Source organism: Malaclemys terrapin, chromosome 3 (assembly GCF_027887155.1).
Source record: "Malaclemys terrapin pileata isolate rMalTer1 chromosome 3, rMalTer1.hap1, whole genome shotgun sequence".
Taxonomy (NCBI): Eukaryota; Metazoa; Chordata; order Testudines; family Emydidae; genus Malaclemys; species Malaclemys terrapin.
The window spans coordinates 164227844-164255726 of record NC_071507.1 but is presented as its reverse complement, the minus strand read 5'-3'; the positions used below and the strand labels follow the sequence as shown (position 1 = coordinate 164255726).

The window sequence follows — 27883 nt, the reverse complement described above, 5'->3', positions numbered from 1 at the left end:
GCCACCAACAGAAGGTTGATTTTCTTTTTTGGTGGTTCAAGTTCTGTAGTTTCCAAATTGGAGTGTTGCTCTTTTAAGACTTCTGACAGCATGTTCTACACTTTGTCCTTCTCAGATTTTGGAAGGCACTTCAGAGTCTTAAATGTTGGCTCGAGTGCTATAGCTATCTTTAGAAATCTCATATTGGTACCTTCTTTGTGTTTTGTCAAATCTGCAGTGAAAAGGTTCTTAAATTGAATAACATATGCTTGGTTGTCATCCAAGACTGCCATACCACAAAATGTATGGCAGAATGCGAGTAAAACTGTGGAGCAGGAGACATACAATTCTCCCCCAAGGAGTTCTGTCACAAATTTAATTAACGCATTTTTTTTTAACGAGTGTCATCAGCATTGAGGCATGTCCTTTGGAATGGTGGCCGAAGCACGAAGGCACATATGAATGTTTAGCATATCTGGTACGTAAATACCTTGCAATGTGGGTTACAAAAATGCCATGTGAAAACCTGTTCTCACTTTCAGGTGACATTGTAAATAAGAAGCAGGCAGCATTATCTCCCTTAAATATAATGAAACCTGTTTGTCTTAGCAATTGACTGAACATGAAGTAGGACTGAATGGACTTGCAGGTTCGAAAGTTTGACATTGTTATGTTTTGGAGTGCAGTTATGTAACAAAAAAAAATCTACATTTGTAACTTGCACTCTCATGTAAAGAGATTGCATTATAGTACTTGTATGAGGTGAATTGAAAAATACTATTTTTGTTTTTTACAGGGCAAATATTTATAATAAAAAATAATATAAAGTGAGCACTGTACACTTTGTGTTCTGTGTTGTAATTGAAATTAACATATTTGAAAATGTAGAAAAACATCCAAAAATATTTGTAATAATAATAAAATACCAATTTAAATTTGTGATTAAAACTGTGATTAATCATGATTAATTTTTTAATCGAGTTAGTTTGTTTTGAGTTAATCTCTTGAGTTAACTATCATGAATTTGACAGCCTTATAGGCAATTACAGGCTGGTAAGCATAACTTCATTACTATGCAAACTGGTTGAATCTGTATAGTAAATAACAGAATTACCAGACACAGATGAACATGATATGTAGGGAAAAAGTCAAAACATGCCAGGTTTCTCCAAGCTGTTCTAGAATAATCAAACATTCTTCTAGTCTGTATCTGAGCCCTGGGTTGCTCGAGTTCTGAAAAGGTTCTTTTAAAATTATCACATTCTTCCACCAAACACTTTATAAAGTGAATATTTTAAGAGAGAAAATACAGAAATACATTTTTTCAACATTTCAGTGAAAATCTTAGCCGTGTGAATGTTAAGTGGCTAAATCCTTGGACAATTATTTCAGTAACTTCCCACATACTTCACTAACTTAACTTTGTACTATTCCATTTTGTTAAAATGTTTATACTTCTGTTCTTAATGTCTTGCAGAAGAGCACATCAGTGATTCTTTAAACTCGAGTTTTGATGACATTTGGGGAAACTGTAAATACAAAAATCAGAAACCAGCATCAGCTGAAAGTGATATTTATGTTTCAACACCTGCATCAGAGTATTCTCTGCTTTCCAGCAGTGACCAAGGGAACTTAACTCCAAAATCATCTAACAGAAAACATTTAAATAAAAAACTAATTTTGCAACACCCTCTAAAAGGTGAACTATTTCCTAAAAAGAGAAAATCTGAAGTCTCCCCTAACCTAAATCAGAGTGGTGAAGATACTCTGACTTCTGCGTCAGTTTCAACCAAAAGTTCTTTTCTCCAAGAAAAAGGCTTGAGTCACATCACTCTTTCCCCAGAAATGGTCCAGTTGGAAGCTGCTGCAGTTACCACAGGTAATCAGTCTGATTCATTAGTGAGCAGTGAAGATTCTATTAATATGCCTTTGGTTGACATAAATATTCCTGTTGACACAAGGGATTGTAGTGTCAGATACAAAATAAGGGGGAAACCAAAAAGAGAAAAATATAATATGAAATTGACCACCTCGTCATGTAAGGTAGGGTCTGAAAATGAGTTTCTTGTAGCAATGACCACACGTAACAAGTCATCAGACATAGAGGAAGCTTCATATGATGACTTTTTTTCACCTTCTAATTTGAAGAAAAGTGAAATGCAAGTAAGACACTTTCCTTTGCAAGTTCAGCAGAAATCGCCAAGTGCTCCTGAAGTGAGTTGCAAAAGAGACTTTTTAAGCCACAAACAAGATAGATTGTTTGAAGGGTCAGATAAACAGTGCACTGCTCTTATCAAAAAAAGAAAGAGAACTGTTAAGACAAGTGGTGTTTCAACAGAGAGTGGCTGCAAGATAACTGAATGTTCAGAAAGTACAATAAGTGTGACCTTAAACTGCATGTCAGGTGGAGTAGCCACTGAGACTGCAGAAGCCCTGGGTTCTAGCCCTCTGAATAAACTGCCTCAAAATATTCAGAAAATATCCTGCAGAACTAGCGTGAATAGTTGCCCTCAAGCTACTGGTAAGTTGCTCCATTCAAGTGAAAATTCAAAGATGCAGCATCATGATAAATTAAAAATGCTTGGGCAATTAAATTCTAAAACGGACTACCATGTTGAAGGAAAACAATGTCTTTCAAAAACTAGACTACCAGAAGAAAATACTGTATTGATGGCACCAGATTCTTTAAAAAGTGGCAAAATGGGTGCAGTGGAGCCAAAAGAACACCCACTTACTTTTCCAGACTCTACAAATACAGAAAAATCAACAGGAGAAAAGAAGGAAATCCTGCTCAAAAAATGCAGTCCAAGTATGTGAATTTCTTTTTCCTGATACACCTCTACCCCGATACAACGCGACCCAATATAACACGGTCAAGATTCCTTCCCCACTCTGAACTGTAGGGTACAGATGTGGGGATCTGCATGAGAACCTCTAAGCTTAACTACCAGCTTAGATCTGGTTTTGCTGCCACCACCCAAATTATTTGAGTTATTTGGGGGAAACTGTCTACCTCTCCCCTAGAATATCTCCCTCCCAAGTACTATAACCCTTCCCCGGGTAGCCTCGAGAGACTTCTCCACCAATTTCCTGGTGAACACCGATCCAAACCCTTGGATCTTAAAACAAGGAGAAATTAACCATTCCCCCTCTTTTTCCCCCCCCCTACCAATTCCTAGTGAGTCCAGATCCACCTGGATCTTAAAACAAGGAAAAATCAATTAGGCTCTTAAAAAGAGGGCTTTTAATTAAAAGAAAGAAAGGTAAAAATCATCTCTGTAAAATCAGGATGGAAAATAACTTTACAGGGTAATCAGATTCAAAGAGCCCAGAGGAACCCCCTCTAGCCTTAGGTTCAAAGTTACAGCAAACAGAGGTAAACCCTCTAGCAAAAGGAACATTTACAATTTGAGAAAACAAAGATAAAACTAACACGCCTTGCCTGGCTGTTATTTACAAGTTTGAAATATGAGAGACTTGTTCAGAAAGATTTGGAGAGCATGGATTGATGTCTGGTCCCTCTTAGTCCCAAGAGCAAACAACCCGCAAAACAAAGAGCACAAACAAAAGCCTTCCCCCCCCCCCCCCCCCAAGATTTGAAAGTATCTTGTCCCCTTATTGGTCCTTTGGGTCAGGTGTTAGCCAGGTTACCTGAGCTTCTTAACCCTTTACAGGTAAAAGGATTTTGGTGTCTCTGGCCAGGAGGGATTTTATAGTATTGTACACAGGAGGGCTGTTACCCTTCCCTTTATAGTTATGACAAACACAAATTTGAATATAACACGGTAAAGCAGTGCTCCGGGGGGGTGGGACTGCACACTCTGATGGATCAAAGCAAGTTCGATATAACGCGGTTTCACCTATAACGCGGTAAGATTTTTTGGCTCCCGAGGACAGTGTTATATTGGGGTAGAGGTGTATTTGGCACACTATAAATACCCTGTGCCATTTTTCTTGTGTATCCTAAGAAACAATATTATCATGGTTAATTGTACTGTGATTTTACAAATTGTCCATATTATATAGTTCTTAATTTGGAATGTGTATATTCCTTTTAATCCACCAGTAGAAAAACTACCTTTAAATAAAATTGCGGTTAAAAATTAGCAGGGGGAGATGCCCATAAAAATGTAAGTTGAAAACTTGCATTGCTGTAACTCATGCCATTGGTGTGGATGGAGGTGAAAGAGTGAGTCCAAAAGATATAGATGGAATGCCAATTTCAACTTAGAATTTGTTTTTCAGTATGTTGCAGGCTTAATTTTTAACAGTCATGAGATTTTTTTATTACTGGATAATCATTTAAGCAAGTTTAAAAATTGCTAGAATCATTCTGGTATTAGAATATACTAGTATGATACGATACCAAAGGAATTTCCCTGCAAAAAATTACTGTCTGTTGTGGGTATGCTATTTTTAAATTTTGATATTTTTGACTTTTGAATATGGGAAAAACTTGTTCATATAAGCTTAATTTCATTTTGTAAATTTAGTTAGACTTTTACAAAAGAGTGCTAGAATGACATCTAAATTTTATTATTAAAAACTTTATGCAAAGTTTTAGTGCACAGCAAACATAGCTGATTATGAATCATGAAAAAAACCCTAAGTTGACAGAGAACCTTAAATATAGCTGTAGGTATGATATCTCTACACTTCCCGCTACTGGTTTGTCTTAATTAATAAAATGAGTACCAATATTTTAAGGTCTGGAGTACCCCACAATTGTGTAGCTCAGGGGTAGGCAACCTATGGCTCGTGTGCCAAAGGTGGCACGCGAGCTGATTTTCAGTGGCACTCACACTGCCCGGGTCCTGGCCACCAATCCGGGGGGCTCTGCATTTTAATTTACTTTTAAGTGAAGCTTCTTAAACATTTTAAAAACCTTATTTACTTTACATACAACAATAGGTTAGTTATATATTATAGACTTATAGAAAGAGACCTTCTAAAAATGTTAAAATGTATTACTGGCACGCGAAACCTTAAATTAGAGTGAATAAATGAAGACTCGGCACACCACTTCTGAAAGGTTGCCAACCCCTGGACTAGCTTAGAAAAATAGCTTTTGTCTCAAGTTTAGACCTAAATGATTATGGAGATCTATATGTTTTGTGCCATATACCCAAGCTTAGAAAATGGTCATAAAATTAACATCTTTGCTTTGTTCTTTTTACAAGATAAGCATAAGGACCTCAAAGGTGCTTTTTCCGTTTGTGTGGTTTTAAACTTAGATAGCTATATCAATTGCTTTGATATTAGTTGAATTTTAACTTATAAATTATAGCTCCAAATCCAAAAATGAGCTTCTCTTTGGGGCCACTCTGCTTTAATTCCCTCAAAGAGGAACTTTCATACTTTGGCAAACTTGAAAATATAATCAATTTACTGAGCCTTTACATTTTTCTGCCTCCTGCTGCTATTTGAAAATCTGTTTTTTGGTTAAGAACTTTCAATTACTCCAGTTCTGCTTGATCTAATGATGTTATCTGGCATTTACCATTGTCACTGTTTTCTTTGGCGGTGCTTTTGATGTCACAAGGTCAGTCTTGTGATTTCACTGAAGGATCAAATAGAGCCTGAGTTTGGGGAGCCCTTGTTTAAAATCATTTGAAAGGGAAGGAGCAATAATGAAAAGTATAAGATTTGAATTTGTTTAGGTATAAAGTTATGTGAAACACAAGTCCCACTTAAACTTTTAGATTAGTTAATGTGGAGAATTCTAACAGACTGTGAATCAGTGTGGTTATTAAATATTGATGTTTTGTAAATAAAGCGTTCATTTTTATTTTGGATTGATTGTGAATTCCCTTCTATTTCAAGAGAATTTATTTGTTGCTGTTTATGTTGAAATAGTCAAAATTGTTTAACTTTTATTGTTGTTCCTATGTTCCAGGTAATTGTTTGAAAGTGTTACATGCAAATATTGATTAGAGCTAGCAGAGAGGAAACTGCTGTTTTTTAAAATGCTGAAAAAAAATCTCTAATAAACCTTTGACCTTTCTCCTGAAACATGTAGACAAAAAGTAATCCAATATCCATGATGACAGAACTGATCTGCTTCCTGCATAAAAGATTTGTCCCTTGGAAAAAAAAATTTTTTTTTTTTTTTTTTTTGCTCTGATACTCTTATGCTAGAGTTTGAAACTTAGAGAGAAAGATTTGACCCCAAATATTTCTCTTTCCTTTAGTTATTGGCAAAATTCCCATTGACTTCAATGAGAGGATACTTATTTTCAAAGGATCCTCAATTCTGTCTTTGCCTGCACATGTTAGTTTTCACCACTAAGACTTGTGTGAGCAGTTGATAAAATTTTCATGTGTAAACCATTTGTGGCCATAGATGTGAGTGCACGGGTATTGCATGCAAGTGAAATATGGGATCTGACAATTCAGGTCTCCTGCTCTGACTTTGCAAACTGTGCACAATTTCCTAAGCAGTTCACTTTTATAGGGTTCTGTTCCCACTGTTGTCCGGGTCTCTTCCTGAGCTGTGCAGGAATAAAAGTGGCAGTGCTTGGTTTCACTCTACTGCTAGGAGCAGTACGTGCAGGAGAAGCACAAATGCAAGAGCAGTAGAAATTAATTAGTAACCATAAGAGACTTAAATAAAACATCTCCCTAAAATAAGATTCCTCTTGTCTATTAATTGTTTTGGTGGAGTAGAGAATTCTTCTACCCTTGATAATTTTTAAAAAAAGAAAAACTATGGTTAACATCTTATAGTGCTTTGTGATCAGTGACATTTATGTCAAGGTCTTAGATTTGCGCTGAACACAAGGGAGAGAATTAGTGGTTTTCTCATCTGTGAATAAGAGTTAATGGAAATGCAGCAGTATACACTATTTTCAGTGAACATTAATATACCGTGAGATAAGGGAAGCCTAATGGATTTGCTAGTTATCAAATTATGTAAAACTTCCTTGTAGTTCAAACTTAATTAAACTATGCATTTTATAGTAATACAATTTCCATCAGTCTGGTTGTGATTTATTTTTTGATAGGGATAGCGATTAGATAAGTTGGTGTTCTACTGTGGTTTAGAATGGTAACACTTGCCCAGATCTATTTAATTCCTATAGCTATTTACCTGAAAACCCCAGCAATAAATGATAGGTTAGGCAAGGAATTGAACATTAATAGATTTTAAGAAAGATTAAACATTCTTCAATTGTTCAGATGACACTTGAACATAGATTTCATTCACATTATTTTTAGTCTTTCTGAATTACAAACTTGGGGATTGAGTGATTTTGATGATCTATAATGAATATGGGAACAGTACATTCTCTTACATGGCAAAAGTTATAAATTTCTCTGGTCCCCTATAGTCTTGTGGATTGATCACAAGGCTGAAGAATCAAGAGTCCTGAAATCTCTTCATGGCTGCTATTTCCTTGTGGTGACAATGGGCGACTTTAGTCCCATTTACTTGGATGGGAGCTCCAGGGGGTGACACTTGGCTTCTCTTGTAGTCAATAGGAGTTTTGCCACAGATTTCAAAAGTTGGGCCAGGCTTTCATCCTGGGTGTTCAGTACTATTGATATTTGAGACACACAAATTTGAAAATGCTAGCCTTAATTTCTCTACCTTAATTTTTCCACCTCTGTAAAGACACAGATACTTTAAGGTCGGATAACTCTGTGTGTGTGTGTGTGTGTGTGTTTATATAACAGCTTGTCACGGGGTGTCAAGTTGAGGCAGACAATTAAAGGAGTAGCTATGGCTCAAATGGCAAGAGTCACTAGGGTGCTCTCTGTCTTTAGGCAGCTTGGCCTAGTGGCCAGAATCCATAGGGCCACCCTTGCTCCCAGGACAGTTTGGCCTAGTGCCCAGAGTCATTGGAGCTGCCCTTGGCCAGTCATGTCCGCCCTACATGTGCCTGCACCCAGCAGTAAATGTGGGGCAGGATAGGGGGCCCTAGGCTCACCCTACCCTACCAGGTCCTGACCCGGGCCTTATGAAACCTGTAGTCCTGGATTCAGGCTCTGTTTCCCATTTTAATCTTTGTATTCCCTGGGCTGCCTCCTACCCTTGATTTTGGCTCCGTCAGTTCCCTTGAGGGTAGTGACCTCCTGTCACTCTGATCCCTTGTGGTTGAGGGGAGTTCCAGCTCAGATGCCGTGTCTTCAGCCTCGGAAGTCTGGAACTCTAGCAGTTCTCTGGCAGGAGCCTGCAGCATACGTCCACTCTTCTCCTCAGTCAGCCCAGACTGAGCAGGGCTGCTACCTTGTATATCCTGCTTCCATCTAGAGCATGCCCAGCAGGGGCAAGGGGGCCTGGCCTCTTCAACCCACTGTGTGGTCAATTCCAGGTGGGCCAGTGTGGGCTACATATACCCCGTCACACAGCTACATCTTATATTTCTTAATGTTTTTAATCCTTTACTTGTAAATAAATGTTTTATATAGGGCTGTCAAGCGATTAAAATAATTAATTGCGATTAATTGCACTCTTAAACAATAATAGAATACCATTTATTTAAATATTTTTGGATGTTCTATACATTTTCAAATCTATTGATTTCAATTACCACACAGAATACAAAGTGTACAGTGCTCACTTTATATTTATTTTATTAAAAATATTTTCACAGTAAAAAATAAAAGAAATAGTATTTTTCAGTTCATCTAATACAAGTACTGTAGTGCAATCTCTTTATCATGAAAGTTGAACTTACAAATGTAGAATTATGTACAGAAAAACTGCATTCAAAAATAAAACAATGTAAAACTTTAGAGCTTACAAGTCCACTCAGTCCTACGTCAGCCAATCGCTCAGACAAATAAGTTTGGTTACAATTTACAGGAGATAATGTTGCCCACTTCTTGTTTACAATGTTACCTGAAAGTGAGAACAGGAGTTCTCATGGCACTGTAGTAGCCAGTGTCACAAGATATTTACATGCCAGATGGGCTAATGATTCGTATGTCCATTCATCTTCAACCACCATTCCAGAGAATGTACTCTATGCTGATGACGGATTTTGCTCTATAACAATGCAAAGCAGAGCAGACCGATGTATGTTCATTTTCATCATCTGAATCAGATGCCACTAGCAATTTGATTTTTTTTTTTTTTTTTTTTTTTTTTTTTTTTGGTGGTTCGGGTTCTGTAGTTTCCTCATCAGAGTGTTGCTCTTTTAAGACTTCTGAAAGCATGCTCCACACCCTATCCCTTTCAGATTTTGGAAGGCACTTCAAATTCTTAAACCTTGGGTTGAGTGCTGTAGCTATTTTTAGAAATCTCACATTGGTACCTTCTTTGCATTTTGTCAAATCTGCTGTGAAAGTGTTGTTAAAATGAACAACATGTGCTGGGTCATCATCCGAGACCATGACATATATGCAGAATACGGGTAAAACAGAGCAGGAGACATACAATTCTCCCCCAAGGAGTTTAGTCACAAATTTAATTAATGCACTATTTTTTCAACGAGCATCATCAGCATGGAAGCATGTCCTCTGGAATGGTGGCTGAAGCATGAAGGAGCATACGAATGTTTAGCATATCTGGCACGTAAATACCTTGCAACACCGGCTACAAAAGTGACATGCGAACGCCTGTTCTCACTCTCAGGTGACATTGTAAATAAGAAGCAGGCAGCACTAAGCTTGTTTGTCTTACTGAGTGGCTGAACAAGAAGTAGGACTGAGTGAACTTGTAGGCTCTAAAATTTTACATTGTTTTGTTTTTGAGTGCCGCTATGTAACAAAAAAAAAAAATCTACATTTGTAAGTTACTCTTTCACAATAAAGAGATTTCACTATGGTACTTATATGATGTGAATTGAAAAATACTGTTTATTTTGTTTATCATTTTTACAGTGCAAATATTTTTAATAAAAATAATATAAAGTGAGCACTGTATTGTAATAGAAATCAATATATTTGAAAATGTAGAAAAACATCCAAAAATATTTAAATAAATTTCAATTGGTATTCTATTGTTTAACAGAGTGATTAATTTTTTGAGTTAATCGTGTGAGTTTATTGCGACTAATCGACAGCCCTACTTTTATAGTTTTCTATACAGTGCCTTGCCTGATGGAATCCTGGTCTATAACCGGGGCCAGTAGGCACAAATGTAATTCAAATGATATATATAAAAAACCAATATGCTAAAGCTATATAATTGGTACTCTGCGTTTAAAAGGACACTTTAATTTAAATTAAATCCCAATTTTAACTCTTGCATACGAAAGGATTTTACCTGAAATGTAATATTAAGGTATATGCCCTCATGAATGAGTGAGAATTTTCATTATATAAATACTACTCTGCAGTGTTGGAATTAAAACTCATCAGCTTTTTTCTGTTCCATTAGAACTAGAATGTGACACTCTAAATCCAAATGAAACTTATTATTTTGATTTTATCATATAATAATGAGTAAGGTGCACACATTAAATAGAAGAAATGGTAGAATACTTAACTAGATTAAAACTGAAAACATTTAAATTCTAATAATGGATAAAGGACACTTTTTTGTTCTTAAATTACTTGCCATTTTTTTGTCCTTTTAAAAAGTCATTTTTTAAAATGCTTGGGTGTTCTTGGATAGTTGATAGAGAATTAGAAAGTTTTATATTTTAGTAATAAAGATTTTTTTTAAAAAAATCATGTATATGATTCATTTTGCTTGTTCAAGTTTTAAATGCAGTTATATTCATGAATATTGATTTAATACACTTTCGTATTTTATCCTCTAAAAGAAATGGAAAATCAGCTTATTTGGGGGAAGTTGAATTTCAAACACCTGGTGCACTAAACTTTCTTTAATAAGACATTAACATTTTGAAATGAAAAATTGTGCAATGTCCTAGTCTAGACTCGAGTAAACTAAATTGGCAATAATGACCTAGTTAAATCTTCAGTAATTAAACATGCGTTTATCAAAAGATTGATCAAAGTATATACATCTTAATCACACAAATTAACTTCTCAAAAGTGGTTTTGACAGCCCTGGAGACTGAAAGTTATTAAATCACAGAACAGATACAGCACAGGCAATGACAGTGCATGCTTATCCTTTTCCGGAGGGCCATATTTAGGGTAGTAGCTACGCTCCATGCCCATTTAGTCCTCTACCTGATGACAAGGTGCCAATTGTGTTGGAGGGGTATGACTTGACAATAGGCCTGATACCACCAATTCATTTTAAGTAGGCTAATAAACATTGATGTATAAGGAAAAATTCAAACATCAGTGCTTTATGTCCCCAAATTTAGGCTTTGTGTGGATACAAAGAAATTCAAAACACACAAGGGCATTTTTATTTAGAAAAGTATTCAGAAAGTCCACATACTGTATCATTGTGCCACTGTGCATGAGACTAGAAATTGTGAGGCTAAACCAGAGACATAGGAGTGTAAATGCACTGTCATAGTTTGAGTGAAACAGAAAAGTAAACAGCACAAATATTAATATGCAAATGATATTTTGAAAATGTTTTAGTTGTATTTGTTGGTACTTGGGTGAAAAGACTTCCAAAAACTTTTTTTAGATTTTTTTTTTTTTAACCAGATTGCACCTTGCTTTCTCCGCAAGGATCTAAACTTTTGATGCACTTGGTTTCTAGGTATTGAAAATGAAATTTCAGTATGTGAGGCTACAGATGTCTCTTGTGAAGTTTTTAATGAAAACAAGAATAAGCCCAGTGGGGAATCAAAGAAAACTGGGAGAATCAAAAAGGTCAGTCTACATAGACACAATGTCAAGACCATTTTTTATATGTAATATATGATTTTAACACCTTTAAAAAATAAAACTTTCCTCAGTATGCAATGCAAAATGATCTATTGAATTTTCTGTCATTTTTTTTGTTTACATTTTGGGTGAATATTGAATAGGAAGGCCTAGACAGGCCTACTCTAGTGAGGCTTGACAATGTATGAACTACATCATATAATTGTCAGTGTATTTAGAATATGACTTGAAAACATGCCTTAAGCTTCTCTTTATCAGAGAACTACTAATTGTGATATTTTTAGCAGTTATATTGTGAAGAAGCATCCATTTAAACAAAGTCGGTTTCACTTCTGTGTTGTATAGTACTAAACAATTTATGGTTCAAGCAGGACTTGAATGTAAAACTTTGAAGATGAAGCATTACTATTGAACTACTCTCACTTAATCTTTCTGGTTTTTCACTTTTTAAAAACCTTGTTCTTGGTAAATGTAAAATTGATTAGCAGCAAATATAACTGGTAAAAGTAAATTTACATACTATGTACCACCTGGCAGAATGAAGATAAAGATGGCTGAAGTTTCTTGTGGACAAAATCACCCAGAGAGATGAAGTATAAACCAGCTAAATTAGGATAGAAAGCTAGCCCGTGTTTCAATGGATGTCTGTCTAAAGAATTTCAGAGAGATCTGCTGGTCAAAAGACCTATTTTCCTTCTACGTTGAAATATTAAGTAGGTGCAATTATTGGAGAGCTTCCAAATTAAATGCCACTCTTGGTAGCAGGTTGCTGGACTAGATGGACCAATGGTTCCTGCCTTTATGCTACTTGATTCTTTTAACTGTTCACAGACAGATTCTCTTTAAAAAGAAAGAGAACAGACTTGCTAAAATCACGGCTGTTGCTATATTTCGAGATTTCTGGTCCACTATTTTGAAGAATTTAGTCAGAACCATCTCATGATTTGCCACAAAAATTTGACTCTGTATTGCACCCCCAGAAAATATCACCATTCAACCTTTGTTCGGACTACTTACAGAATCTCTATCATTGCTATTGTATCAGATTTGTAAAAAGCAACAATGAGTCCTGGGGCACTTTATAGACTAACAGATGTATTGGAGCATAAGCTTTCGTGGGTGAATACCCACTTCGTCAGACGCATGAATTCTTTGTCACTGATTCATTCATCTTTAGTCTGTGTAAATTGTTTACTACCACAAGTGTATACAGTAGTTCCCATTTTATCTCATTGCTCTTGTCTGTTTTGGGATCCTTGTTTATCTTAACTTTTTTTTTGTTTAGTATTAAGCATTTTACATAACTCAATATACAAGCAGTATTAGCGGAATCCAGTCTTATCACAATACTAATTTACAAGGCTCTTTCAAAAGTTTATAAATTGCTGTTGCTTCCTGTCTAATTGAAACCAAGAGTGGTTCTGCAGAATTCCAGTTGTATAAGGCTGTGTTTGATCCTGCTACTGTAGTTACAGATATTCATTTTGAAATGTGATCTGCTCAAATTATTATTTAGCCTGTAAAAAACAGTCTGGAAAACAGTATAAACTACAGTTAATTTTCCTTCAAAAGTTGGTTTAGAATCAGGACTCCCATAAGAAGTATTTTGAATGATAATTGATTTTAATACTTTTTCACAAGTGAAAAGGTTGTCACTATATTAACTGGGATTCAAGAATTGTGTTTCCAGCCCTCGCTCCTTCTTCATTAGTGTTGAACATCAATGATACCTGTACTGTCTAGGTGAGAGGTAGATCTCTGCAAAGTGCAGTATCTGTTGCTCTTTCCCAGCCAGAACAGAATAGCAATATAATCATGCCAGTTTCAGTTATTTTGCTAATTTTATTTCAAGATACCCGTCAGCAAATATGTCTGTAACAATGCAGACAACAAAAAAGATTCAGGAAATGTTTTTGACAAATAGATTCCTTACTAGGGCATATTAATACAGAACTTTGAGTAATTAATGTAAACAGAAATATATTTCCTGTACCCCTCAGAAGCAGAGCAAAAACTTGGGGGGATCAGGGGTAACAGAGGAGCTGAGGCAGAGGGAAGTAATTGCTAGAAAAGAGCCTGGGAGTGAACTTGCAGGGTTGTTGGGTGTGGGTGGGAGAAGTACAGAACAGTTATTTTTTTGGGGGGGAGGTATTGTTAGGGAGTTGGGGAGCCTTCCCCATGCAGATCCTGGGGAACTACAGATGATGAGCCTCACTTCAGTCCCCAGCAAAATCATGGAGCAGGTACTCAAGGAATCCATTTTGAAGCACTTGGAGGAGAGGAAGGTGATCAGGAACAGTCAACATGGATTCACCAAGGGCAAGTCATGCCTGACCAGCCCGATTGCCTTCTATGATGAGATAACTGGCTCTGAATATTGGGAAAGCGGTGGACGTGATAAATCTTGACTTTAGCAAAGCTTTTGATATGGTCTCCCACAGTATTCTTGCCAGCAAGTTAAAAAAGTATGGACTGGATGAATGGACTATAAGATGTATAGAAAGCTGGCTAGATTGTCGGGCTCCAACGGGTAGTGATCAACTGCTCGATGTCTAGTTGGCAACCGGTATCAAGTGGAGTGCCCCCAGGGTCGGTCCTGGTGCCGGTTTTGTTCAACATCTTTATTAATGATCTGGATGATGGGATGAATTGCACCCTCAGCAAAGTTCGCAGATGACACTAAGCTGGGGGGAGAGGTAGATACACTGGAGGATAGGGTCCAGAGTGACCTAGACAAATTGGAGGATTGGGCCAAAAGAAATCTGATTAAGTTCCACAAGGTCAAGTGCAGAGTGGGAGAGAGCAGATGCCCACTGCAAAGGAGGGGGATAATGCTCCAGCCCCTCCCCCAGTGGTACAATTGTTGCCAGACGAGGCAGTTGCGGGGCCTGGGCAGGCCAGCCCACCCGATGACTTCAAGGAGCACCAATCCCTACTGCGAAGTATGGCCTTGAATTTGGGCTTGGAGGTGGAGGAAATGACAGAGCAATTGGACAACCTATTCAATGTGCTTCCGGCGACAACCCCCTCGCAGGTCGCATATCCTGTGCATGAAAGGGTTCTAAAGATAGCCAAGGCCCTCTGGCAAACCCCATCCTCTATCCCGCCAACATCCAAGTGGGCCGAAAAGAAATATTTCGTGCCTGCTAAAGGGTTTGAATACTTGTATACCTACCCGCCCTGGGATTGCTGGTCGTTTCTGTAGCCAATAAAAGGGACAGGCAAGGGCAGGCGAGTTCCACTCCCAAAAAGAAAGATGGCAAGAAGCTGGACCTTTTCGGAAGGAAAGTTTATTCAACAGTCAGCCTTGAGTTTTGAGTGTCTAACCATCAAGCCCCATTGGGCAGATTTTATTTTGTGGGACTCCCTAAAGAAGTTTAAAGACTTCCTGCCCGAGGACCTGGGCCAGGAGTTTGCCATCATTTTGGAGGAGGGTACCGCTGTGGCGAGGAGCTCCCTCAGGATGGCCTGGGATGCGGCAGAGTTGGCAGTCTGGGTTGTTACCTCAGCCGTGGTGATTGGGCGGAGTTCCTGGCTTCAATCCGCGGGTCTCTCCCAGGAGATGCAGTCCTCCATTCAGGACCTCCCCTTTGACGGGATTGGACTCTTCTCGGAGCAAATGGCTGCGAGGCTGCATGGACTCAATGACACTCAAGATACCCTCTGCTCGCTAGGCTTGCATATGCCGCAATCAACGAGGAGGCAGTTCAGGCCACCCCCATGATCTAGGCCTTGGCTTCCCTGGCAGGGCTCCTCTAAGAAAAGAGAGAGACATGGTGTTCAGCTGTCACCGTTGCCCCTCTGTCTCCCATTCACCCATCCAGCCAGGCTCCTCAAAACACCAAGGGGGCCAGAAGCACTCATTTTGAGGGTATGCTCAAGGATGGTGCCCAGTCAAGCCTCAGGATCCACCACCCTAGTCATTCCTCAACCACGTGCATCCCTTCCAGTCGGCTTGGTCGCGAGTAACCTCAGACTGCTGGGTGCTCGGCATAATATCTCTGGATGACACCCTGCAATTTTCGGCCTTCCTTCCCTTCCACGTCCCTCTTCAGGGACCCTTCCCACGAGCAACTCCTCGTTCAAGAAGTGGAAAACCTCCTATGACTGGGAGCAGTGGAGGAGGTCCCCCGGGACATGAGGGGAAAAGAGTTCTACTCCCACTATTTCTTAATTCGGAAATGAAAGGGGGCCTAAGACCCATTTTTGACCTGCGACACCTCAACAAGTATCTCAAAAAGTTGAAGTTTTGCATAGTCTGCCTGGCCTGCATCATTCCCTCCCTGGATCTGGGAGACTGGTACATCACCCTTGACTTGAAGGACGCATACTTTCATATCTCCATCTTCCAAGGGCCCAAACTGTTTCTCCATTTTGTGGTGGGCCAGTGCCATTTCCAATTCACGGTGCTACGCTTTGGATTCTTGTTGGCCCCGCGAGTGTTCACAAAATGTATGGTGCCGGTGGCCACTTACCTGACGCGTCAAGAGGTCCAGGTTTATCTATACCTTGATGACTGGCTCATCAAGGGCAGATCTTGGGATCAGGTTTGAAGGAGCCTCGATCTGTGTTCCACCTGCCACGATCTGGGCCTGTTAATAAACAAAAAGAAATCAACCCTGATACCGGTACAACGGATAGAGTTTATAGGAATGGTCCTCATCACCATGTGGGCCAGAGCCTTTCTCCCAGAGGCCTGTTTCCAAGCCATGTCAGACCTGATCTTGCCTGTGAGAACCCACCTGTTCACCACCTCCCATATGTGCCTCAGGTTGTTAGGTCACATAGCCGCCTGTACTTACGTGGTCCGTCACGCCCAGCTCCACCTCAGACCACTGCAAGCGTGGTTACATCCCCAACAGGCACAATCTGGACTGGGTGGTCCGGGTGCCAGGTCACATATAGTTGTCTCTGGAATGGGTGGCTGGACCCCGGATCAGTGTTGAAGGGTCCCTTTGCTGCCCCGTCCCTGTCGCTGATCCTGGTCTTCAATGCCTCGGACCTTGGCTGGGGAGCCCACCAGGGCAATCTCAGTATGCAAGGCTGTTGGTCCTGAGACGATCGCTTGGCCTGCCAGGCTTTCCTGCCTTACCTGAAAGGTAAGGTGGTGCAGATTCTGATGGGCAAGGCCACAGTGTTTTACATCAACAAGCAAGGCAGAGTCCGGTCATCAGTCTTTCATCAAGAAGCTCTCTATCTGGGATTTGTGTGTGCAGTATGCCCTTCATCTCATGGCTGCACACTTCCCCAGAACCAGGAATGTGGTGGCAGATCGCCTCAGCACAACCTTCTGGTCTCGCCACAAATGATCTCTCCATCCAGAGGTGGTCAGTGTGATCTTCCGAAGGTGGGGGACTCCCTGGGTGGACTTGTTCTGGCAGAACAGAACAGAATGTGCCACGTATTCTTCTCGATTCGGGGGATCGACAGGGGCTCCCTATCAGATGCCTTTTTGCTCCCATGGTTGTGGGCTCTAATGTACGCCTTCCCACCGGTGCCATTAATCCACAGGTTCCTTGTGAAGATCATACAGGACAAGGCAAAGGTTATCCTAACAATCCCAGTTTGGCCTCGTCAACGCTGGTTCGGCACACTGCTGGACCTCTCAGTGGCCGCCCCGCTGCGACTGCCGCTCTGGCTGGATCTACTCTTTCAGAACTATGGCACTCCTTTGCACCCAAATTTGGCAGTGCTGCACCTGATGGCTTGGCTGCTGCATGGCTAAAAGCACGAGAGCAGTCCCAAACCTGGACCCCTGCCTCTGCAGGGCTGGGTGGCGGCCCTGGACCCTGTGGGGCTGGATGGTGGCCCCGGACTCTGAGGGGCTGGCTTAGCCAGCAGTCCCGATCCCAGACCCCCACCGCGCTGGGCAGCCCGGACCCACTGCGCCAGGCAGGCAGGAACTTGGACCCCACTGTGCAGCCCGGCGGCCTTTAGCACACAGTTGGGTTGCAGCTGTGTGCTAATTGGGCCGCATGCGGCTCGTGGGCCACGGGTTGAGAACCGCTGAACTAGATCTCAGTGGATCCTTCTGACCTTATCTGTGAATCTATAAATTTCAGAAATACTATAGGTATAATCTGGAGTGGAGGTTCTCAACCTTTTTCTTTTTGAGGCCCCTCCAATATGCTATAAAAACTCCACGGCCCACCTGTGCCACAATAACTGGTTTTCTGCATATAAAAGCCAGGGTCAGTGTTAAGGGGTAGCAAGCAGGGCAATTGCTTGGGGCCCCATGCTAGAGGGGCCCCTGCGAAACTACATTGCTCAGGCTTCAGCTGCAGCCCTAAGTGGTGAGGCTCAGGGCCCAGGACTTCAGCCCCATGCAGTGGGCTTTCAGCTTTCTGTCCTGGGCCCCAGCGAGTCTAATGCTGGGCCTGCTTGTTGGCTCCCCTCAAACCTGCTCGTGGCCCCCGAGGGGGCCTCAGAGCCCTGGTTGAGAACCACTGGTCTATAGAGTATCCCATTCCCAGCAAAATTCCTGTATACAATTATCTTACCACTGTTTACCACTTTAAGATATTAATACACTTATCAACTTGTTTGCTTTTTTATCACCTATCCCAGGGTGTCTTACGACTTCTACAGAGGGAGCAAATTCTTTACTTTATCTCCTGGACCATAAATATAAACTTATAGGCTACATTAGTATCCTTAATTTACAGTAGAACTCATAGTGATATTAGTGGAGGCTTGCACAAAGATCAGTGGTAAAATGTAGCCTCTATGGTAAACAACTGAAAGTTTAGTTACTGTTGTTGGGTACCTACTTGTTATTTTGAGGTTGTAATTAGCATGCCAGAAACCCAAAGCAATTCAGTGGGCTGCAGCTGCTTTGGTGATGAGTCAGTGTAAAACTGAACCTGTTCCCCTTTTGGCATGAAAACTACCAAGAAGAAAAGCAACTGCTGATGAGATCCTCCCATTTGGGATATTTAACTTTTGGAAAATGAATATTCTTTGCAAGCTAACTGATATCTGGCATAATTCTGTATGTCGGAAATGTTCTGGTTTACGAACAGCATTCTAAATTATATCCATACAGCTCTTGAAGATTGTTGTAAATCACTCTGAATAAGAGATTTCCTTTTTGCATTTCATTAGCAATTGACATAATTTTTGTATTAGTAATATAACACTTTTATTAAGTGAATTAATTTGTATTTTTATGTCTTTATTCATTCAAATTAACCACTTCTTTATGGATGCATACTGTAGGTTGAAGGGAATCTGTTAAGATTTATTTTACTTATTTTGTATATTACACTTATTTAAATAGTTGGGCCTCTCTCCATTACAGAAAACATAAAAGGTGCTTGATGCTGCAGGTTCATTAGCTTTGAAATGAGTGGCAGTTTTGCCTTATTGCAAACTGCAACATTTGACTGATAGCTTTTTAACATGAGGTGTGCTGTCATTGTTGGGGATGGGTGAAGAAATATTAATATTCATGGGGGTGCAAACTCCAACAGAGGGAGAAAGTGACTTTTAAAGCTGAAGCTGTTTACACACACAAACTGTGGCTTTAAATAACTCAATTGGCAGTTATGTCAGCTTTTAAATTTCATTTTTTATATTTATAAAGCACATTCCTATAGTGGTGGTGAATTAACTCAAAACCAACAAACTATCAAGTCAAACAAGCCAGCTGGACAGATTCAGCTGTCAAGGGACCAGGGCCAGCTCCAGGCACCAGCTTACCAAGCAGGTGCTTGGGGTGGCCACTTCGGAGAGGGGCAGCACGTCCAGCTGTTCGGCGGCAATTCGGCGGACGGTCCCTCACTCCTGCTTGGAGTGAAGGACCTCCCGCCAAATTGCCGCCACAGATCGCGATCGCAGCTTTTTTGTTTGTTTGTTTGTTTGTTTTTGTTTGGCTGCTTGGGGCGGTCAAAACCCTGGAGCCGGCCCTGCAAAGGACCAGGAAACTAAACGCCCTATATTTAAACAATTAAACTAATGGTTGCAGGTGGGTTTTTTCTGTATGGCTCCAGTCATAGTTGTGTTAACTTTTTAATTGAAATTGTTGCTGTAGGAGCATAAAACTGCTGTGACGGATTAGGTCACAGAGACCCCCTTGGGACTGTCACCTGACGTGCTAGAATTACCTCTGAGCCCATTTTCCCTGCCTGCTTGGGACTTCCGGAACCCTGTCTTGTTGAGCCAGACACACTAGCCTGCTGAAACACAGACCCAGGTCTGGTCCACGCCCCCAAAGCTGCAGGTTTTAACCAAAAACTGCTCAGCAGGTTACCTGCCTCCAGCACCCAGACACCAAGTTCCCAATGGGATCCAAACCCCAAATAAATCCGTTTTATTCTGTTCAAAGCTTATACAGGGTAAACACATAAACTGTCCTCCCTCTATAACACAGATAGGGAGATATGCACAGCTGTTTATTCCCCCAGGTATTAATCACTTACTCTGGGTTCATTAATAAACAAAAGTGATTTTATTAAGTATAAAAAGTAGGATTTAAGTAGTTTCAAGTAATAACAGATAGAACAAAGTAAGTTACCAAGATTTTCTTCTTCCCACTCCAAATTTCCCTGGCTTTTATGAGGGTGTAGAGCCTCTGCCACTACTCCGGTCTCTTGGGTACTGTGATTGGAATTTATGGTGCTGATCTACCTTTCCATCTTTTTATGGAGGGAGGGATGCTACTCTGCCCTCACTCTTCTTTGTTTGTGGGTCGGCTGTCCAAAGGAATAACTCCAATGCCTGTATTTTCTGTGTATTCTGAAACTGCAGAACTTGCCATGGAATTCTTCCCTTGCTGCAGAATTGTTCTCCAGGATTTGTTTTCATTTTAAAAGAACAGTTGTTTTTAGTCGTCGTTGTTGCAAAGGGAACACGGAAAGTCTGAGCAGACTGTAAACCATTGCAGTGATGCCACCCACAGTGTGAAGAGAGTCTGAAATAATAGCTCTTATCTCAATAACAGGGAGGCCCTTTGGACTTTGCTGTTCTGTGGCCATGGAGTTTCATTCTTCCAAGGTGCAACAGAATCAATATTTTTGTAGTGAAATTTGCCATTTTGTTGCAGCCAGCACTTGACATTTAGTTTTGTCTCCCTGTCCTGTCAGCACCTGTCTGTCATTTCCTCTGCTCTCCAGTGTCCTATGAGGAGTTAATTGAATTACAGTGCATATACCTTTAACTGCTGCATGGAGCTAGGAAGAGGAGTCAAGAAGCTAAGTCTGGTAGTCAGTTTGCAGGCAGGGGATAGAAAAAACCAGAAGTGTAGGCTGGCAAGCTGGGCAATATTAGAGGTCCAGCAAGTAGAGCAGGGTTATCTGGAGAGTATAGCAACAATAATTCCTTAATTTTAAAAATCACTGAGAATAACTGATGAATGTTGTCAATGGATATTATCAACTGTGAGACAGTCATACATTTATGTGTGGGAAGGTGAAGAATTGGAAATGAAAGACATTTCATGGTGATAAAATAAATGCCCTGGATTTTGATGTCATTGTGCTCTGAAATACAGGACCCTGATCATAGTTTTCCTAAGCTACAACAGAGTGAAATTGACCTGATTCTTGGCTATTTCATCCTGATCCACATAGTTCTGTGTTATGGACCTGGTCATTGAAGTACTTGATTTCTAAAATACAACAGTGAACACTGAAAGTATGTGCCTTAGTTCAGAGCCACTGGCAGAGGCTTGGGAGCTGGTAAGTGCCCCAGAGGTTGGTCCTGGGGCTAGTTTTGTTCAACATCTTTATTAATGATCTGGATGATGGGATGAATTGCACCTTCAGCAAGTTCGCAGATGATACTAAGCTGGGGGGAAGGTAGATATGCTGGAGGGTAGGGATGGGGTTCAAAGTGACCTAGACAAATTGGAGGATTGGGCCAAAAAAAATCTGATGAGGTTCAACAAGGACAAGTGCAGAGTTCTGCACTTAGGAAGGAAGAATCCCATGCACCACTACAGGCTGGGGACTGAATGGCTAAGCAGCAGTCCTGCAGAAAAGGACCTGGAGATTACAGTGGACAAGAAGCTGGATGTGAGTCAGCAGCGTGTCCTTATTGCCAAGAAGGCCAACGGCATACTGTATTAGTAGGAGCATTGTCAGCAGATCAAGGGAAGTGATTTGGCACTGGTGAGATCAAACCTGGAGTATTGGTCCCCCCACTACAGAAGGGATGTGGACAAATTGAAGAGAGTCCTGCTGAGGGCAGCAAAAATGATTAGGGGGCTGGGGCACATGGCTTACAAAGAGAGGCTGAGGGAACTGGGGTTATTTAGTCTGTGGAAGAGAAGAGTGAGGGGGGATTTGATAGTAGCCTTGAACTACCTGAAGGGGGGTTCCAAAGAGGATGGAGCTAGGCTGTTCAGTGGTGGTAGATGACAAAACAAGAAGCAAGGGTCTCAAGCTGCAGTGGGGGAGGTCTAGGTTGGATATTAGGAAACACTATTTCACTAGGAGGGTGGTGAAGTATTGTAATGGGTTACCTAGGGAGGTGGTGGAATCTCCATTCTTAGAGGTTTTTAAGGCCCGGCTTGACAAAGCCCTGGCTGGGATGATTTAGTTGATATTTATCCTGCTTTGAGCAGGGGATTGGACTAGATGACTTCCTGAGGTCTCTTCCAGCCCTAATATTATTCTATGATTCTAAGACAAGCACATGATCTAGAGGAGATGGGGTAGGTCATCCCTAAACAAATGGAATATTGTTCTTGCATGCTGTTTTGCTTTTAAATGGACTTGACAAATCCAAACTAGTTATCTAGTCTGTGATCGCCACTAGGAATGATTCCCTGACCAAACCCTTGGCATGGAGGTGGGCAGTGCACGGGACCCTCCTGCCTGGCCCTTGAGCTCCTGGCGTGGGAGACTAGCCCCCAGCCCCTCCCCTACTCTTCCCCCTCCCCCACAGCCTCAGCTCACTGTGCCGCCAGCGCAATGCTCTCGGTGGCAGGGCTGCGAGTTTCTGGGGCAACGCAGTTGCAGAGCTCAGTCTGACCCGGTGCTCTGTGCTGTGCGGTATGTGGCTGGCTGCAGCCGGGTGGTGCGGCTGTAGCGCTGCCAGCCACCAGTGCTCCAGTCAGCGCAGGCAGGGAGCAGGGTGGGTTGGATAGAGGGCAGGGGAGTTTGGGGTGATGGTCAGAGGGCGGGGAGGTGGATAGGGGTCGGGGCGATCAGAGGCAGGGAACAGGGGTTGAATGGGGGCAGGGGTCCCGGGAGAGCAGTCAGGAATAAGAGAAGGGGTTGGATGGGGTGGCTGGGGGCAGTCAGGGGTGGGGGTTCTGAGGGCTGTCAGGAGACAGGGAGTGGGGGGAGGGTGGATGGGGCAGGGGCTCGGGGGGGGGGGGCATCAGGGAACAGGGAGGGTTGGACGGGGCAGGAGTCCGGGGGAAGGCCATCAGGAAGTGAGAAGCAGGGGGGGTCGGATAGGGGGCAGGGCCGGGCCGGGCCACACCTGGCTGTTTGGGGAGGCACAACCTCCCCCAACTGGCCCGCCCTACAATTTCCGAAACCTGATGTGGCCCTCAGGCCAAAAAGTTTGCCCTCCCTGCCTCTCTGGTCACTCAGTAACAGACTTAAAGGTGGCAATTTTGCAACAGAAAAGCTTCAAAAACAGACTCCAACGAGAAACTGCTGAACTTGAATAAATATGCAAACTAGCTACCATTAACTTTGGCTTGAATAGAGACTGGGAGTGGCTGGGTCATTACACAAATTAAATCTATTTCCCCATGTTAAGTATCCTCACACCTTTTTGTCAACTGTCTGAAATGGGCCATCTTGATTATCACTAGAAAAGCTTTTTTTCTCTTGCTGATAAAAGCTCATCTTAATTAATTAGCCTCTTAGAGTTGGTATGGCAACTTCTAACTTTTCATGTTCTCTGTATGTATATGTATATCATCTTATTGTATATTCCATTCTATTCATCTGATGAAGTGGGCTGTAGCCCACAAAAATTTACGCTCAAATAAATTTGTTAGTCTCTAAGGTGCCACAAGTACTCCTGTTCCTTTTGCAAATATGGAAAGTTCAGTTCTTTTATCTGGCTTTCTCATCTGGTTTAGTAGATGAAAAGCACTTGTGGTCCTATTTCCTTCATCACTGAAATAATTCCATTCTAGGTTGTGGCTTTCTCCAGATTTAGTGGTACAGCCAGTAGGGGAATATTTGGACAAAGTAGTGCATATTAAATAGATGGCATATGTTGCTTGGACAAATTCCACTTGGCCTGTGAGGATGAGATGCCTAACTTCCTCAAACCTTACATCCAGAACTTAGCCAGGAACAAATGTAAAATATTATTGTTCCAAGCAAATTTTTATTATGGATGCATTTTATTTAGTAGTCAGAGAACAAATTTGGAGGTTGGGTGTGTCTCTGCAGTATAGGTCAGTTAACATACAGGAAATATCACATTGTTTTTAAGTACTGGCAGGATTTATAAATGCTGTTTCCTTTGAGAGGTATTGAAATACATGTTTTATATTTCATGTGACTTGGAAAAAATATGCTTGTTGGCAGACTCTAAAATGAAATATTTAATGCAACTGTATTTATGAGAAAGACTTAAAGAAAAAGCAGAAATCATGTAAAGGTCCTATAGGTGTCTAATTTATACCACAGCATATATTCCAGACTTTGTGTCATTTGGGAAAAATGTGTTCTGTTTTAGAATACAAATGTGAAGATCTTTAGGAATCACAGATGAATGATAAATAAAAAGGGTCGGTTTGCCTAATGCCACCTTTTCCAGTGTTTTATTAGCAATAATTCTGGTATAAATGTGCATTAGAAACTCAGTGATGCTCCCCAGATGTTTTTTTTTACCATTTAGAAAAGAAACTGCTAATTTAAAACATGTTTTACGATAAAAGCACAATGTAAAATAAACCAGACACAAATAGTGTAGATAGTGTATATAAAGGGGCAAAAGGGAGTAAAAGCAATTCATTTGAAAAATGTAGAACTAAAAATTAAACATAGTTTGGCTCAGTTTTCTACTGACAACCATCTTAAAACACATTGGTTGTCCTATTGAAGCAATAGGACACGTCTGCTTAATAGATGACCCCTAGCTTGCAGAAATGTGCACTTTTGAATGAAGAGGAGTGAAATTCACCCCAGTTCATAGTTTGCATATGGACTTCTGTGTTCCTTTAAACCTCATGGTAGACATTTTAAAAGAGAAGCTACTAACAGAGCATTCACACAGGCTGGTCGCTGTATCCATTCTGTGTTCCCCAGAGGCGCTCTGATGGCCTCACAAGGCTGACTTTAAAGGGAGTGGTGTCAGGACAGGCTGATCCACAACTGTGGATCCAGCAGTATTTACACCCTGAATATGTGTCGCTGGAGGCTGCAGCCAATATCTCAGTTTATAGGCTTGAGAAGCAGCTGCATGAGGGCTGTACTTCAACTCTGTGTATTGACCTTCAGTTAGGCAGCTTTTGTGGTACGTTTGGGATAACATATCCTTGAATGCAAGTTCAGCAAAGTTGGGAGCCTGACTGTTAATACTGGTATATTCCAAAGTATTGAATTTGTGCTGAGGCAACCCACAGTAATATAAATACATAGGATGAGATTTGCCACCCAGGCGGAGGGAATAGGGTGGGAAACTGTAGTCTTTTAAAGCTATCTTTGTGGTCTCCCAGCTCTGGGGGCTGGAGAGGCCTCAGTGTAACTTAGACAACCCCTAAGTTACAGCAGCCTCTCTGGGCTGTGCTATGTGCCACAGTACTTCCTGGGATCTCTGCAGCATGGCATGCTGGAGCCCTACCCCCCATAAGCCTCTGTCGCCCCCACCCCTGCCCCGATACACCCACTATGGCTACCTTTTGCAGTGCCTGTGCTGGGGCAATCCTTTCATAGCTAGATATGGGGCTTTTTAGGACTTCTTTACATGGCTCCAGCCTTTGCCCTGGGTGTAAAGTGGCTAGTGTTTTACAGATACACAATCTAACTATTAACTGTGCCATTATTTTTGCTATCCACCATATTCTCCTAATGGCTTCCGTGACACTGCCCATAGGAATATGCCCCATGCTGGTAGTAAACAAGACCATATCACCTGGATCCAGGTTGATATGGGCTTTATTGGAAGGATGTATTTGAGTGCCTAATATGAAAATGAAAAGTCCAGAAGTTGGATTTATTTTTTTAGGAAATTGTATTAAGCTGATGAACATTCCAAGAGCTATTGACACTAACAGCTTATGTGAATTTGGCAAAAATAAAGTGGAAAATCTTTTGGCTAAGAAAAGAAAGAAATTTCATTATCTTAGATATGTAAATAAAAATATTCCTTCCAGTCACTAGGATAGCAATAAGTACAGACATAATCAGCAGGTGCTACCATTAGCAAGTTAAGTGTTTGGTAAGATGCATTGTATGTTTTTAGTTAAGGTGCAGCAGGATTGAGTTCATAGTTTTTCACATTGGCTAATCTTCAGATACAGCTCCTGTTTATCACCACCATTTCAGCACACCACCTCACTTTTTGCACTGTTTTTCTCTTACTTTGTTATTCCTCTATACCTGGCTCTTTAATTTCTTTTGTGTTCTATAATTGTTTACTTTTGAACTATTATCAAATGCCTGTGTAACTTACAGCAGTGTTTCCTAAATCTCAGGTATAATATTTTTTTGTCCTGATTTTGTATATGTGTAGAATCATAGAAGAATAAAGTCAGAAGGGATGCAAGTTTAGTCTAATCTCTTGCCAAGATGCAGGTTTTGTTGTATCTAAACCATCCAAGATGGATGGCTATCCAGCCTCTTTTTGAAAACCTGCAATGAAAGAGCTTCCATGATTTCCCTAGGTAGTCTGTTCTATTGTCCTACTGTTCTTACAGTTAGGATTTTTTTTTCCTGAGATTTAATTTAAATCTCCTATACTGTAGTTTGAACTCATTGCCTCTTGTTCTGTGCTCTGTGGCAAGAGAACAACTTTTCATCTTTTTAATGACAGCCTTTTGAGTATTTGAAGACCACTATCATGTCCTCCCTTAATCTCCTCTTTCCAAACTAAACTTACCCAGTTCCTTCAACCTTTACTCATATGGCTTGCATCCATCCCATCTTTGTTGCTTGCCTCTGGATCTTTTCTAGTTTCTCTAAATTGGTGACCGAAATTGGACACAGAACTCTAGCTGAAGCCTAACCAGGGCCAAGTAGAGCGGCGCTATCACCTCCTGTGACTTGCATGCTATGGCTCTGTTAATGCAACCCAAAACTGTGTTTGCTTTTTTTGCAACAGCATTGCATTGTTGACTCATGCTGAGGTTGTGATCCTCTACAACTCCCACATCCTTCTCAGCAGTTATCCCCCATTCTGTATTTGTGCATTTGGTTTTTCTTCCCTAAGTGTAGCACCTTACATTTGTCTTTGTTGAAGTTCATTTTGTCATCTGTAGGCCAGTTCTCCAATTTATCAAGATCCCTCTGAATTTTAGCTCTATCCTCCAAAGTGTTTGCAGCGCCCCCCTCCCCAGCTTTGTGTCATCTGCAAATTTGATCAGTATGCTCTCTATTCATACATCCAGATAATTAATAAAGATGTTAAATAAGACCAAATCCAGAACTGATCCCTGAGGAACCCCACTTGAGACCTCCTTCCAAATTGCCATCATTTACTCCTGAAGGCATTCTGTGCCAAAAAATTAAAAATTCTGTGCACAATATTTTAAAATTCAGCAAAACTCTGCAAGCTTTATTTGTCAATAAATAAATGCAGAGGCTCCAGCATGGCAGGCGGAAGCACAGGCCACTGGCTGTACGAAGGTGGGAGATCACCCTGCAGCCTCCCCACACCCCACTCCGGGGACACAGACTTAGTGGTGAGGCTGCACCCAACCCTGACACAGCACAAGCTCTAGGCCTGTTTCAGAAACACCCTGGGGCCCTGCCCCTCTACATCAGGTGTGGGGCAGGCAGGCTCAACCAGGCAGGATCCAAGTGTGGAAGGGGCTCAGCTTGGGGGGATCTAAGTGTAGGATGAAAGGATTCTGTGTGGGACAATCTGGGTGCAGGCAGTTCAGGGGAGGTCTATGTGTGGGGGGGATCTGGATGCACAGAGGCTTGTTGTGGGGGTTCCAGGTGCAGGGGCAATGGGGCTTGCAGGTGACAGTGGTTGGGGCTCAGCAGAAGGGTCTGGGTGCTGGGAGAGTGGGGTTTGGTGGGGTGGTGGTCTAGATGCAGCTAGTTGGGGGTCTGCA

At 41.3% G+C, this 27883-nt stretch overlaps 1 protein-coding gene across 5 annotated transcripts in view; it reads left to right on the top strand.

The window, feature by feature from the left end:
- Positions 1 to 27883, top strand: part of MCPH1 (microcephalin 1) — a 218668-nt gene that overhangs the window by 21020 nt on the left and 169765 nt on the right. For 4 of the 5 annotated variants that reach the window (XM_054023956.1, XM_054023958.1, XM_054023957.1 and 1 more), the window contains 2 exons: positions 1457 to 2788; positions 11561 to 11673. In XM_054023956.1, the coding sequence (XP_053879931.1) occupies positions 1457 to 2788; positions 11561 to 11673 (1445 nt within the window). The remainder of the gene's footprint in view (positions 1 to 1456; positions 2789 to 11560; positions 11674 to 27883) is intronic. The other variant, XM_054023959.1, reaches the window with a different exon arrangement.